The sequence below is a fragment of the Acanthisitta chloris genome, unplaced genomic scaffold (assembly GCF_000695815.1).
Source record: "Acanthisitta chloris isolate BGI_N310 unplaced genomic scaffold, ASM69581v1 scaffold1765, whole genome shotgun sequence".
Lineage (NCBI taxonomy): Eukaryota > Metazoa > Chordata > Aves > Passeriformes > Acanthisittidae > Acanthisitta > Acanthisitta chloris.
Window position 1 is genome coordinate 1,384 of NW_008674103.1, and position 16,026 is coordinate 17,409.

At 36.6% G+C, this 16,026-nt stretch overlaps 1 protein-coding gene across 1 annotated transcript in view; it reads right to left on the bottom strand.

Annotated features, from left to right (window-relative positions):
• ENPP3 (ectonucleotide pyrophosphatase/phosphodiesterase 3) overlaps positions 1 to 16,026 on the bottom strand; it is a 41,657-nt gene that overhangs the window by 1,106 nt on the left and 24,525 nt on the right. Inside the window, exons 15-24 of the mRNA XM_009075190.1 lie at positions 14,658 to 14,785; positions 12,917 to 12,983; positions 11,613 to 11,700; positions 10,662 to 10,831; positions 10,452 to 10,503; positions 9,557 to 9,711; positions 5,063 to 5,198; positions 4,471 to 4,548; positions 2,918 to 3,050; positions 592 to 748 (exon numbers count right to left, since the gene is read on the bottom strand). Coding sequence (XP_009073438.1) covers positions 592 to 748; positions 2,918 to 3,050; positions 4,471 to 4,548; positions 5,063 to 5,198; positions 9,557 to 9,711; positions 10,452 to 10,503; positions 10,662 to 10,831; positions 11,613 to 11,700; positions 12,917 to 12,983; positions 14,658 to 14,785 — 1,164 coding nt within the window. The remainder of the gene's footprint in view (positions 1 to 591; positions 749 to 2,917; positions 3,051 to 4,470; positions 4,549 to 5,062; positions 5,199 to 9,556; positions 9,712 to 10,451; positions 10,504 to 10,661; positions 10,832 to 11,612; positions 11,701 to 12,916; positions 12,984 to 14,657; positions 14,786 to 16,026) is intronic.

Here is a 16,026-nt window from a genome sequence, read left to right on the forward strand (position 1 = left end):
CTTAAGGAATCTTCTGCAACCCAAAACTTATGGAATAGACACTCAGCTGGCTCAGCAATACATATTACACTGAGATAATTTATTCTGTTTCTGACAAGGTATGAGAAATACAGTTAGTGGTAAGGATAGATTATATTTAATTCAAGTACGAATTTCAACTGCAGAACCATCCATCTGAATGCCTGCTGTCTAATTCCTCTTAGAGGTAGAACAAGTGATTGAAGGAATTCTTCTAGCCACACTGAAGGGAATAACACTCAAAGTCCTCTGATACCTTAGGAGTAAGATTATCCTGCAGTCTTCCATAAAGCAGTCTCATTCCCCTGTTGCCTGTGATGCTGTTCTCAGCCCTTCTTAGGCAACAGCATTTCCAAGTCCTCTTATCAAACCTTTCTTTCTTCTTCCTATGTTTCTAGCTACCTCTCCTGGAGCTTCTTGCTCCTCCAGTCATTGATTTAAGTTTTGACTCACTCTCAACTCATGGGGAATGAATGAATTAAAAGACTCCTAGAGGTTCTCCAGATGACTGGATTGCAGTGGGAATCAGTTCACAAGGTTCATTGGCATGCAGGAGCGTAAAACTATACTTACAGCACAGCTTTCAGTGTTGTCAGGTCGATGAGGAATGATAAAAGATGAAACATCCAAGGATCCTAGACAGTTCAGTGGAGTATAGGACTTGTTCTTGCAGCTAGTCAGAACCACAAAGTAATGTGTTGGGACAGGGATTTCTGTATTGTTTACAAACCTACAAAACAAACATTAATTAAGTGATTTATTGAGATGTCAAGTATTAAAACCACTGATGCTATCAGCAATTTACAGATTTTATCTCAGCATACATCTTTCAGTACTGTATGACTTAAATTTATTTTATGATTGAAAAAAATACCTGATGGAATAGCTCTATTTCATGAACAGACAAACATGCATGGGTTAGTCCTTTGGCTACAAGCAGTCCCACTGAAACCAATAGAATGGATTTCATGGTCAATACTCTATTTTGCCAAAGCCAGAGATCTCCCCATCTATAAGGGGCAGGAGAGAGCATCGTATTTGCCCTTCATTGCATTAAGAACTTCAACCACATGAACTGGAGAAGAGTGATGAGAAAACTAACTTCTGGTTCTTTGCCATCAAGAAATGCCAGAATGATGACTTGTGGCTATGTGCTATAAAAAATATCTTTGCCGCCCTTTTCTGGCTGTTCTGCAAACATGGTCACTCTTGTGTATAAACAGATGAGGAGCTGAATGCTTCCCAAGCTTTCTGCACATCTTTAGTATTCAAGAAAACACCATCACTGAAATCATTATACTGTTTTATATGACTGGCTAACCATGCTGAATAAAACATGCTTATTCCAAACTGTAGGCAACATTATGTGGTCAACTGGGTATTACAGCATTTTGCCTGGAAGGAAGTTGTAGTTTCTCCTCCCTTCCACCCTCGTACTACGTGGCAGAGCTGATTTTCCCATTCTCAAACCATTTTTAACAGATGTGGTATTAAGTCTAGCCTTGCATAAAACATCTCCACTGACAGATTCCACTGTGCAGACAACCAAGTACCTTTATATTCTATAAATGTTCTTACTGTCACAAGGTATTTTCTCTAATCTAAGCTGTAATTCTGCTTGTATTTTATTCTGTCCTGATGCACTAACATATATAACTGGTCTTTATCTTTCATATGTACCTCAAACATGTCAGATGTTGAAGTGAGCTGTGTAACCCATAGCTATGAAAAGGTACCACTGAGGAATGTTAAATTTTGTATTCCCAGTCACACAATTCAGTTAAGGCCAAGACAGAAATCTGATCTTTGGTAAAACACATCAATTTGAGACAACAACAAACAACAAAAGAGTGAATGAGCACAACATGGAAGTGAGAAAATTATGCTTAAGCATGTTCTTTGCATATTTAAATCTCATATATTCTTCCAGTATTTCTGTTGCAGAGGCCTAAAATCTAGGCATAATCTTGGGAAACTAATTACTGGACTGTATCTGTGCATTGGATAGACAGGAAGCTGATCATGAGCCAGCAGTGTGCTCAGGTGGCCAAGAAGGCCAATGGCATCCTGGCCTGGATCAGGAACAGTGTGGTCAACAGGACCAGGGAGGTGATTCTGCCCCTGGACTCGGTGCTGGTGAGGCCACACCTTGAATACTGTGTGCAGTTCTGGGCCCCTCAGTTCAGGAAGGATATTGAGGTGCTGGAGCAGGTCCAGAGAAGAGCAACGAGGCTGGTGAAGGGACTAGAGCACAAGTGCTACGAGGAGAGGCTAAGGGAACTGGGGTTGTTTAGCCTGGAGAAGAGGAGGCTCAGGGGAGACCTTATCACCCTCTACAACTACCTGACAGGATGTTGTAGTCAGGTGGGGGTTGGTCTCTTCTCCCAGGCAACCAGCAGTAGGACAAGAGGGCACAGACTCAAGCTCTGCCAGGGGAGGTTTAGGTTGGATATTAGGGAGAGATTTTTTACAGAGAGAGTGATCAAGCATTGGAATGTGCTGCCCAGGGAGATGGTGGATTCACTATCTGTGGAGGTTTTCAAGCTGAGACTGGATGTGGCACTTAGTGCCATGGTCTAGTAACCATGGTAGGTTTGGACTTGATGATCTTGGAGGTCTTTTCCAACCTGGTTGATTCTATGATTGTACGTGCACAGAGATACACATGCAACTGCAAAGCTTTTTTACTCTTTACTGGGACTTCAACTTATACTACAGTACTGTATCTGTTTGCAAGAGTATTTGCTGTTGTATGAGTAGCAGTAGATGTAGGATTACAAAGAGAATACTCCATTCTCCATGATACTTGTTTCTTGTTCTTTTTAAATAACAGTTTGTTTCTGTGGAAATACAATAGAAATAATACAGACTTCGACATCTGGCTTTTCCATGTACTTACTGCTTAATTTCATCAAGACTATCAAAATGGCCATCATAATTGTAATCAAACACTGGCCCACTGATAACGTTTACGCCGTTCCTTTCTCTAGCATACTTCTGAAGAAGCACATCATGGAAATAGTTCCATATTTCTGTTATTAAAAGAAGATAGAAACATAAGTAATATAAATTTGAAGTTATTTCACCTCTAAAGCAACTTTTTTATTGCTATAGAGTAACAATAAAAAGTTCAGAACTAAATTGCCCATAAAATAAATCTTCTTATTACACAAAATTTGGGTTTCATCAGAAGGGATGCACTCTCATGCACCACGGAAAGAGGCACAGTAAATGCTGTTATAGTTCTGCAAGGCTAATTGCACTACTAGAAATGCATTTGATCTGGAGCTGAATCTACAATTCTAGAGCTGAGAGCTCATTCATTTCTGGCCTATCTGCTAGTACCTGCAATGTGCTAACAGTAAGAACTGAGATAATGGATTTGTGAGAGGAGTATTCACCACCTGAGTGTTAGTTTCATGCTACAGATCTCATGTCAAATGTCACTAGACAATTTGGCTTATTTCACAGATGTCATTTGAGAAAACACAAAGTGTAGGATATAAGCTAGTGAGACTATTCAAATATTTCCAGCCAGTATGGAAAAAAAGAACAGATGCATTTTGGGGTTTGGGGGCATCTTCTATTGATTTTACCTCTTGCTTATGCACTAGATTAACTTCTTGTAATTTCCACTGGAAAATTGGATTTTTCATAGTGTCTTTGATTTACTTGGAGGATTAAAGAGACTTAGGTTTTCTGGATCTCTGTTTTTTATATGACATGAGTGAACAAATAAATGAGGTCTGAATGCATTAGAAGGGTAGTTATATCACTGTTTTTCTCCTGCTTTTTCCTTGTGCGATTCCTCTTTTTATTCTTTGTCTAAGAAAATGAGTCTAGGCCTAAGAGTAAAACAGGATGATATCCATTTGTAGAAAATTTCTTATCAGTGATTACAAACAAAAGTGAGTCAGGCTGGATGGGAAGAGTTAATGCAGCTTACTACACTTGTATAAGAGAAACATCTATAATATAAATTATATTCCAAGATTAGTATTGTCTGGTTCGAATTTTTGCATGATGAAACAGGCACTTTATCAGGGCATTGTTTACAAACTTTGTCCTGTCTTCTCTTGAGACCTTGCAAAAAGAAAAAGTGCTGTTTTCATTCACCTTAAGCAATTTCCCAAGGGGATCTTTTCATGGGAATTCTATAGCTAGCGTTTCATGTTAGGACAGCACACTGAGCATGATAATTCAAAAGTGAACAGGTACACCTAAGCAGAGGTCAGAAGGACTACACACGGGAAAAAAAAATAAAACAACTTACGTAAGTGTGTTTTAAAATTTCAAATGTCTAAGTTTAAAAAGTTTTCAATATAGTTTCATGACATCTGGATATACAGCAGGCCATGTATGAATGGTTTTTAGTCTTTGTGATAGCTCTATCAAATCCAGAACCATAATTACAGAACATTAATCATAATGAATCCAAATTTTGCAACCTACCTGTGAAAGCTCTGTACATGGGGACAATATTGCTGGTGAGTAAGGCATCATACTGTTCCACATCAGATGAATTGAAGTCTATATAAAAAGACCAAAGTATATATTAATGGAATAGTATACAAAGACAAATTGATTCATATGCCACTCTAAATTGCAGATACCTGTAATTTAATTATATTTTACATCAGAGCATGAGCGTATCATTCTACTGCAAACATATCTCCAAATTCGTTTGCACAATCAGTTCAATAAATAATAATAATTAGCAAATTTGACCATAGAAAATGAATATTTATGCAGAGGAAGAGGAACAGCCCTATCCTCCAACCCTTTACAACTTTCCAACCAGTTTTCATCAATTCAAGTTGCTCCATTTGTTAAAGAAAATTTAAATGCTCTAAACTGAAAATATTTAGATACGAGTAGCATTTATTCTGCATTTGGTCGGCCTACAAACACTGGAAACCTTTTTCTGCCCAACATGCTGATCTGAAGAAGTTTGTTTTGGTGTTTGGGTATATGTTTAAACATAAACCCACATCCAGCTGATTAAGACTTTCTAAGCTCTAGCTATAAAAAGAACCATGCTCACTGGGAGGATAGAGGAAACTGCGGGTGAAGGTCAGCTCTTCTGGGTAGTTGGAACAATTTTGGCTCCGAGCAACAGGGATTCTAACATCAGCCCGCAGACAGTCTGAAACAGTGGGAGGAAGAGGAGATGTGTTTTCCTGTGAAAAGGAAAAAAAAAAAGCATTACACCCACAGCTGTGGCTAAGCCTGTGCTTTGTATGGTTTTGACTTTCTAGAATGGACTTCATTGAATCTTTTATTTTCATAGTGAATCAGGGCAATGCAAGTAATGGACACTAATGTTTTCTGGGTAGTGTTTTTCCTCTACTTCTGTTTTTAGGTAATTCAGGGAAATCCTTATGCAGCATGTAAAATTGTAGCAAAATAAGGTTATACCTTAGGCAAAAACAGATGACACATTTGACTCATTCGTCACTTGAACATATTTCTGGAAACACAAACTAAATGTCATATCCTCCTGGAAAGCAGCTGGTATATAAAAATGACACTATCAGCTCATCTTAGCATCTGAGGGTGCTGTCTCCTTAAGAATCTGTGCTGCTGAAGAATTATAGCTAAAGAAATGCATAGTAAATTTAGTACATTTTACTGGCTGGCTATGCTAACTTCACTGAGACATATTAACAGGCACACTAGCTAAGATCTGGCCAAAAGTGACTCTGATGAGCATAATTGTTTCTCTAACCTTTTCTACAACCTTTTTTGTAATTTTACAATAGCACTAACTAAATCATCTGAAGATACTTTTCTGTTTAACTGCATTTTCTTTTTCATCCTCATTTATATGTAATTAATTTTCATTTTGTTAAGAATGGAACAATTTTTTTGCATTATGCCTTTATAAACAGTATAAATATCTAAACTGATTTTCAGTACATTGTTTATTTTGATCAGTTAAAACTAAGCAGAAATAAAGAACTGGAATGTTCTACTTATGCTTCTTTGTACTCCTTGACTTAATTTCTTTACTTAGTTTTATCAAAGTTCCTGTAGATGCTTATATTATGGTCAGGTTATATGTTAATGGAAAATATATATACCACAAGGGCTGAAATATATAATCAAAGGGCTGCCACCTGAGCAGATCAGCTGTCATTGTCAGGCAAATGTAAGTCCCAGAACAAATCAGATATCCAATTAATTTGCTCAATTTTCCCTTTCTAGTGTCCAAATCGATACGGCAGAGTTAAAGGGTTAGGGACACTGAAGAAACTAATATTTTAAACTTACTAATTCAGCTGTGATATTCAACAATGGCTTCTTTTTTTTATATATAATCTCTGAAAGGAAACCTGAATCAAAGTAACAAAGCTCTGAGTAAACATGCCAAGGACTGTTCTAAGGAGAACTTCATTCTTCTCACTAAATACAGTCATCACACCCAATGCTATCCAAATACAGCAGGGAATCGGTTTTTTACCTATATCATGAATCTAGGTTATCAATAGCATTAGCATTTTCTCCAAACTGAAGTGATGAGTATGGAATCCAACTGTCTTCTCATTATTTCACATTTCTTGAAGCTAACTATATGAGCTATGAGCTCTCATTCAAATATCAAGGCAAGAGGACAGTGTTCTAGAGCTCACAGTGAGCCTACAAAGTCTCAAAATACTGAGAAGGCAACCACCCAAGAATATTTCATCTTGCTTTTTCAAGGATCTGCAAGTCAGCAAGTAAACAACATCTAAAGGTGTTGAGAGATGAGAATAGCCATGTCTGTACCACCTTTTAGTACAAGATGAACTGTTAATGCAACCCGAGACTGAAAGCCACTTTGGTAATGCTCTGTGAACTAATACACTCACTCTGCCACAATCTCTCTTCATTTCTTTTCCCCAAAACAGAGGAATAGCTATTTTTAAACAGCTCATCTACCAATAAGAATAGAACAATTCTCAAAGAGGCTGTTGAAAGTGCTTATTTATTAAGAAATGAGATTCTGACGGGGACGGCCACTGACTTAAAACTTCAGAATCAGAATAAAAACCAACATTCATCACCAATTCAATACCTTTGGCTCATTGTATTTCAGGTCAAAGAACCATAATGTCTAATGAAGAAAACAGTTACAACATTGCCTTTTGCCTATCACATCATGCATTATCTTTTCAGATGCAGGTTATTGGGTTTTGATGAGCTTGTAATTAATGTCAAGAAGAATGAGTTATTTGCATTACCTGACAGAATTTAAGCACCTGCTGTGATCTGTCATGTCAAATTCAGCCCTCTCCAGAAGAGATTAACTTTTTGCAAGAAAATCTGCCTGCCTCCCTGGCAGATGGGCATAAAACCACAAGAAAAAAAATTGCTTCAGTCGTAAATGTTCCTTATTCCCGAGAATACTAAGTAACTAAGAGTCTACCTGACAACATTTGCTTAAGATCTGTATGTTATTCATCTGGTTTCAAAACTTCCAAATCTCATGGAACCAGCAAATCATCAGCCTGCATCACCTATTTTATTTTTTAAGCCCTTCTTTATAGCTACATAGTGGCAAGAAATGCCTCACCTTACAAATTGTGTAAAGCACTGCACAGGCTTTATCCACACATAAATAACCTAGGGTGCAATAAAATTTCTGTAGAAATCACAATTTTCTGTCATTCCCAAGTATTGTTGCGAAACCTTATAGTCAAAGGCATTAGCTCTATCCCTCTGTCCTTCCACTGCTGTGATAATTTATAAAGCCTTTTCCTCTCAGTTAGTGCATGTTGTAATAAAAAAATCACAATGTCAGCTACTGTGTAAGCTAAGTCAATGTATGAGTTCTTACACTTAGAACCTTTCACTGTTGTGCCTTGGAGACTATTACAGAGGGAATTTATTCTTTCTACAGAAAACATGTCATTGTATTAGAGTCTGCTTTGACCTATACGCTCCAATGCTGCAGTCTCAATCATTTACTGCTTCCCACAACGTTGCATAAACCTCTATAATAAACCTCCACAAATACGGATTTCTCTTGATTTGAAGGTTATATTGGGCAAGGACTTCCTTTATACACTTCCAATATCTGAAGGGGCCTACAGGGGAGCTGGAGAGGGAATTTTCATAAGGAACTGTAGTGATAGGACAAGAAATAATAATTACAAACTGAAAGAGGGGAAATTTAGACTAGATATTAGGAAGAAATTCTTTACTGTGGGTGTGGATACTGGCACAGGTTGCCCAGGGAGGTTATGGATGCCCCAACCCCTGCAGCGTTCAAGGCCAGGCTGGATAAGGCCTTGAGCAATCTGGTCTAGTGAGAGATGTCCCTGCCCATGTCAGGGGAGGCTGGGACTAGACAACCTTTAAGATCCCTTCCAAACCTTAACATTCTATGAGTCTATGACTGGATGATTCTTTTCTAACTAAGAATTTGTATTTCAACAAGGGAAAATGTCTGAAATGTTGTTTGGATTTTTGAGCTATTTGCTGTTATTGCTGAAATATTGAAAAGACTCCAGTTCTGGTGAGATTTTTTTATAATCTTTTAAAAGTAAAATCAGAAAAAAATGTTCCTACAATTAACTACTTTTCATTTAGGTAATTCACTTTCACACTAAGGTTTAAGAGCAGATCTTCAAATATAATGAAGGAAAAATATTCTTTGTTGAAACTGACATTTTTTTAAATGATTTTATGCTTTCTTAGGGTTGGATTCACGATCCTTCAACCAGATTGTGAAAAATCAGTAGAAAGTATAGAGTGAAACTTTCTGAAATACTAACATTCTAGCAGCATATATTTGACTTAAATAATTTCCCCATAGTTGTACCAATAAAATAATAAATCACATAGACATCAACAGCAGTTCCCTTCAGACAGAAAATTCTAGAAGTTATTTCCTCAAGGCAACTTAGAAAAAGGGTGAAATTATAAAGACAAGTAAACCCATGAATGTCCACTAGTTTGCTGACCCTGAGTACTCAAACAATTTATTCCGGAGACACATATGCTTGAACTCTCAGAGGTTCATTCAACTCTAGTTACATTTTTCAGAAATTATATCATGTAACAGAGATCAAATAAGCAGAACATAGAGTAATAGGCATTAGTACAAGCTGTCTTGGAGACTTGTACAAAGGTTTGTTAATTGGAAAAAATCATTATGCTCATAGGAAAGTTTAAAAGCTTCTGAGTTTGGAAATCACAACTTGCTTTTCCTCAAGAATTGATGGGCAAGTTGGAGCACTGTCTCAACGGCATATCCCTTTTACAGAACAGGCTTAATGGAACCAGCTTACCAGCAGCTCTATTCTTCTCTATCTTTTATGTCCCCAACAAATGGCCATTCCCACTTTTTAAACTATATTTTAAGATAGCTAAAATTTAAATGTTATTAAAGACACTTTTTCTTTTTCAGATATAAGGGCCTTAGTCATATTATATCCACCAGTCCTTAACCAGGATTCCTGATGAATGGACCACATATTCTATCCATTATATATTATATATAATCCATTCTATATTATATATTGACAAATAGTACAGATATGGGATAACCTACAGATTTATTCACAGTGTACGCAGTCCACAGTGGCATCCGGATATCATGGCTGTATCCACTCACATACTGATGATGGGAAAGGAGGCAGTAGACATTTTTCTTCTGAAGAACTTTGGGTCTGCCATATGGCAAATGATATGAGCTTGCCTTCTGTACTAAAATTTAAACAATTATTGATTTATTCTTCCATATCACTTTGGATGACACAAAGGTTTAAGAGTGTAGAAAAAAATATAAGTTAAAACTTTGACAAATGCAAATAAACCCAACAGTAAACATGGACATGCTTTTTTAAACTTCTAGCATATGAGTGGAAAAAACTGTAGAAAATAATTTTTGTACTATGTTTAATGTACAAAAGTCAATGAAATATTTCAGATTTGCAAATTCTTCTTTCTTTGAAATTTCATAAGAATATAAATATTTTTAACATAACTTGCCAGTGGAGTGAAATTTACATCTTGTTTAGCTAGAAAACATGACAGTGTTTCCTAAAATTTCCAGAAACCCCATCAAAAATGCATGCAGAAATATCTATGGGAATTTTTGATTAGAGAAAGGCAAAGGTATCGATACAAGGTAGGGAACAAGAGTTATGGCACATAGCCTGGCACACTTTCTTCAAAAACTACTGAAACTTGCATGTTTTTTTCCAAAATTTTAATGGCATTCAGATTGCATTCCTATACATACATCTTGCTGTAACATGCCCATTAGCATTTTTTAAAGAAATGCAAAGGAAAAACAGGAAAACATTTTGCTTCTGACTTGGCTTTCCTACTTCACTTTCAATTGTAATTAACATTGCAAAAATTCCTACTGAAACCAGTGATATAAAATAGAAACCATGCATAGATTTAAAAATATTGCTGTCCTTGTCATTTTTGCTACTTACTATCTTCTGTGGTGAGATTTAACCTCTCATTTAGTTCTGTTAGATTTGACATCTGTAAAATATAAGAGAATCATTCAGAATGAATCCATAGTTTAGAAAAAGCAGAGAAAACAGAAGACACTTGACAAAGATGATTAAAAGATCCCAGAAGCCCCTACTTACAAGCTGACATGTAAAGATGATTAAAAGATTGCAGAAGCCCCTACTTACAAGCTGACATGTGCATCCCAGGTCATCTGCAGGAATCAGTGTGGTAACTGGACATGATGAAGGAGACGAGTCTTCTTTTGGATGTGAAGGACTGTAGAAAGGTTTTTTTAAGAGGTGATTCAAGCTGCCATGTGTTCCATTGTTTGGTGCTGGTGTTATATGCAGCAAATCTGTTGAAATATTTGAAACTTGGAAATGCACTTTAAGACAAAAATGGCATTTAAAAAAGTAATTATCTTTCCAGTTCTACACATTTCCTATGCATTCATTCAGTCATTCTAAATGTAGAAGAAATAGCTTATGCTGTTGTCTAAACTATTATGGCGTCTACTCCCATCAAACTGCAGTTTTCTAGGTATGAAGGTTTTTTTGCTATCTTCCACAGCATCAAGATTTGGTAATTATAGATTTTGAGTACTGCTGGTACAGTTTTATACATTGACGTAATATCCACAATATTAGATGATTTAATGCAAAGTACAAATGTGATTGCAACTGCATCACACTGTGAAACATATTAGCCTATTGCATTTTTGTGTGATGGTTTAATCCATATTTTCTGAGGCACATAGTTCCTAATTGCTCACTGCTGGCACTGCAGTGGTCCATCCTAAGTTATGAGCAAGAGCAGTTACTCTCTGCAAGATTCTTATCCCAGAATTCTGCAGGCATCATTTTAACAGGAAGCCCATATGCAAGGTGTGCTTTCCTCTGATTTTTTTAGTGGAATTCTTCTGCAGTCAGAAAAACCCTTCAAAGCAGAACTTTTGGCAGCTAACCTTTTAGGACTGTATAAGGGTATAAGAGCATGCCTTCAGGGTTTTGTGGGAAAAAGCTAGTTTCTGAATGAATTCACTCAATTTTTAGTTAGTCTTCTTTTAGCTCTTAAAACACTAGTATTTGAAAACACTGTTAGTTTATCATCTGAAGTACTGGATTGTTTCTACTCACCACACATAAGGTTGTAAACCTCAATGTTTTCAAAAGCATCCACTTCTGTTTTCTCCTTAAAGCTTGGGCCATATGCTAAGAATATAGCCTGCACGGGAATAAAAATAGATAAATAAATAAATAAATAAATAAATAAGTTATTATCTATACAAATCCATGGCTAAATCAAGGACCAGGGAACTGTGGAGACCCATTCCAAGCTCAGCAGAGATCTGTATCAGTACCACTAATGTAGCACTGGGTGGCCCTTACTGGAATCTGTAAGCATTGTATCAGAACACTGATATTACATACAGTCTCGCAATAGTTTCTACAACTTTATAAGTCTCCTGAGCTACTGTAAGATACAGGAAACATGACTAAAGAGGACAATGCTCTGTTCTAAAATAGTATTATATTTCCATAATAGAAAAGAAATTTTTATTTATTTTAGAAAGATGATAGTTTGCTCCTTTATAAAGAAAAAAGATTGCATTGGTCATTGTGCCACCAGCTTAAGGTCATCTATTATTAAGGTTTCCACAGTAACCAGAATTTACCTTGTCTTTCCATACAAACATACAATGTTATTCTGATCAGTATTTAATATCAGGTTTTAATATAGTTGTGAAGGTCTGAAAGAATCTGATTCTTAGGCACAGAATATGGGACTTATAATGGCATGCTTGACTTTATTCATATGTTCATATCACAGAAAATACACAAAAAAACCAAAAGCTCAAGACCTCAAAGTATTTTCACTGTAACTCAAAGTGAAAATGAGATGACACTGCAACATTGGCTACACTAACATATAGGTTATACTAATGACTTTTTGTTCTGATTATATGATTCACTCTTGTAAGATAAGCAGACACACTGAGATTTAGCTGATTTGAGCATACAGCCTTTCAGATGCTCAGGTGAACTCCCAGAGCCTATGGCAATTTTTCAGTCATTGCCTCAGTAGAAGAATGAAACAGCAAAAGAGTATCCCATAGCTAAGCATGGTATGTTTGGTTTATGTTTAAATTTGTGTTTATGTTTGTGTTTTGTTTGTTTTTGTAGTCTACTTGACTCCAAGCAGGTAAGGTGAGTCCAGACAGGTTTTACTACAGGACCCAATGAAACAGGCCTCATACACATCGAAGAAAGGCAATACCAATATGTGGACCTAGTATGTGTTAATAGTTTACACATCTTGTTGACACAGAAGAAATTGCACACTGCAAAAACTGTCATGTATTCTATAATCTAATGGTTTACCTAGTACATCGTGATTTTGTATACAGGAAAGTGCAAGACTTGAATAGAAATCATCTTACCTCCATACTTTTAAATTCATTGTCATAGCCATGGGTACCCCCATCACAAGATGTGTAACCTTTTTCCCTAAGGAGAAACCACCATAGAGTGTAAATAAAAATGGCACAAATGGAACCAGTTAATAACAGTCATTGTGACTCACTGGACTCTGGATTATGTCTTAAGAACTGACTCTGGCATAATATTGCAGTACTTATTGCTCATCTAGTGTTCACTTTTATGAAGATCCCTTTCCCTTGTAATAGACTTTGCTATGGACAGAAATAAATCATCCTAAGTGGCTGCTAGTGTACAGTGAAGCAAGGTTTTCAAAATAAATTGAAAAAATGGCTATTTTTGATCTGAGGCCTTCAGCTAGTTACAAGTTTCAGAACAAGTGTAATCTGCTTAGGAAGAATTCCTCAGTTATATTCTGTGGTATTTGCATTTTAACAGATAACTTATAATGGGAGAACTCTGCTGTTAATCTCTGTGGAATATAAATAAGACTGAAAGGATTTGCCTTACAAGACACTACACTTTCATCATGGATTCTAAAGGGTGAAGAAGAGAGGTGGATGTGCAGGGAGGGGTAGACTACAGAATTAATAACGTCAGAATAGTCTGACTTACAGTGACTAACACTTATTTTCATTTTCCCATTGCAGAGACACATGGAAATATAAAGAGTTAGCCACTCCATAGTGGTTTAATGCACAGTTGTCAAGCACATGTATCCTGTTTTCAGAGTCCCAAGAACATTTAAGCACAGTTTAAAAACAGAGTGATTATAAGATTCTTCAGTGGACATTTTTATGTCCAAGACAATTATTTGGTTGCATCAAAACAAATAATCAAGTCATATATTCATTTAGATCTGTCATTTTCTACTTATTTAATAGTCTTGAAATTCCAAGCTGGATCATGCTTCTCCTACTGCAATACTGTAGTTCAGTAAATACAGTATTGCTGCAAACACCACAGATTTTGTGTTGAGTTTTCAAAGCCTCAGGTCTATGGCTTGTCTGAAATGCTCAGAGCTTTATTTAATGTTTCACTTTTACAGCAAATTTTTTTGTAATGACCAGGTGGTTATGACTAATTTGTTACCTTAGCAGCTTATCTTTGCATGGTAACACAGGTACATCTAACACATGTAGAATGCACCATATCTAGTCAACTCAGATGTGATGTCAACTTGCAGGGCAGTGAAGAATGAGCAAGCTCTAGTGTTAGCATATATATAGGAAAACCCCCATTTTTATCACAGAATGAGGAAGAAGAAACATGGACATCATATTCCTCTGGATGAAGAACTCATAATGCTGATCACTGGCCATGTCCACACATGCACCAGGCTGAAGTCAACAACCTCAGGACTATGAAGGGTACAGCAGGGCTGACTGCAATGCCAAGGAAAGGGCTAGATACTAAAATGCTTTGTGTAACAACTTTAATTGCATGATTTTCAAGAATTCTTGTGTGAAGTAGTATTAATTTTTTAATTTGTTTTATCTTTTTTTTTTCAGTACAAATTTGACTTGGAGTAATGATAATTCCTGTATTAGACTGTTAAGATTTAAATCACACTAATAACACAGTTTTGGCTTTATGTATAAGGCATGTTTCCTTTTTACACATAGTAAGAGTTTAAATGTCACAAGTCTAAAACAAAACAGGAAATGATGCATCTGTGAAGGAAATTAATGGGATGAGAATAGGATGAAAAAAATAGGGTAAGAGTCACACAAATTATGTTACCTCACAGCCAGCCACTGTCGATCCACCAGAAGATGAACTTTATCAATACGAATGTTTTTAGCATAGTGGAATCGTTTTGGCAAGTCAGGTGTCAGATAAGGCTTGAAGTGCTGAGGAGATCTTTTGCACTGTGCCAGAGAAAACAGTCCAGTTATGAATTTCACTCAGTTTCAAAAAACCACTCATCATTCAAAATTTTCACAAACATCTTAGTAACAGGAATGCAAGCACAAAGCCCATCATTCACAGATAGCTTCTCAAATAACCAGCAGATGTCATTTTTGGCCCAAGAAGCAATGGAAGGGAAAGGAGCACTTTTTTTGGAACTGTTCAAAAATAAACCACTATAATAGGTATACCAAGTTCCTCCCACAAATACTGTGGTAAAAGTACACCTAAGGCTGAAAGACATTTAGTAGAAACGTTTAGTTTATCTGTGCATACAAATGTCACTAGCACTAGTTTGTAAAATTACACTCTACAAGAGAAGTTTCCCTGGCAGTTGATTTCTGCCATTGTCTACTACTTTACCATTCAATAAATAACAAAGGAAACCAAGTATATGTAACAGCTCAGTCTAGGGTTTCAGTAGTAAGCTTGCAATGTACTCTCATGCCATGTAAATGTCCATTGCTCAACTGTTAGCTAAAGGTGTTAGTTTTACATCCACATCTGAAGTGTTAATATACCTCTTGCCTTAGTAGGTGTGCCATGAATGAGCTTGGAATTGAGAGCCTAATGATAAACATATGACATACTGCAAAGACTTTACTAGAAGTCATTAGAAGCCATTCCAGCTGGCTGTGTGCTTGCTTGCATGGCAAGTTTCAGAAGCCTTGCTCCTGATCAGGAATCTACTGCTGGGACAACACAGGACATCTAAAATGCTGGTGGAAAAGCTGGTAGGGAGCTGGGTAAGCCACAAAAGTGAACCTATTATGCCACACAGGCTGTACAAACTGTAGCATGCTTGGAGTCTGACCCGGTATCTTCGCCTCCAAGTGCTAGAATTGCATGCTCTGCACAGAATGACATTAACATGGAAAACAAGAGTAAATGTGCCTCAATAGTCATCAGAGAACCATAGAGGAATGCAGGAACATGAAAAACAAGTATTCAATGGATTTGCTAGCTCAGAAGAAGAAGTCTAATTAAAGGAAAAAATAGAGGAAATGAACATGACTTTTATGTATAGTGATTAGCAATTAATATACGACACACAAATCCCTTCTCTGCCCAAACCTCTCATTCTGAGAACCTGAAAGGGGAAAAATACACTATTTATAAATAGAAAAGTATAGAGAACATATCCTGATACCAGGCTACTCCCAGAAGGCAGAGATGTCACATCTTTGTAACTATTAGCAGC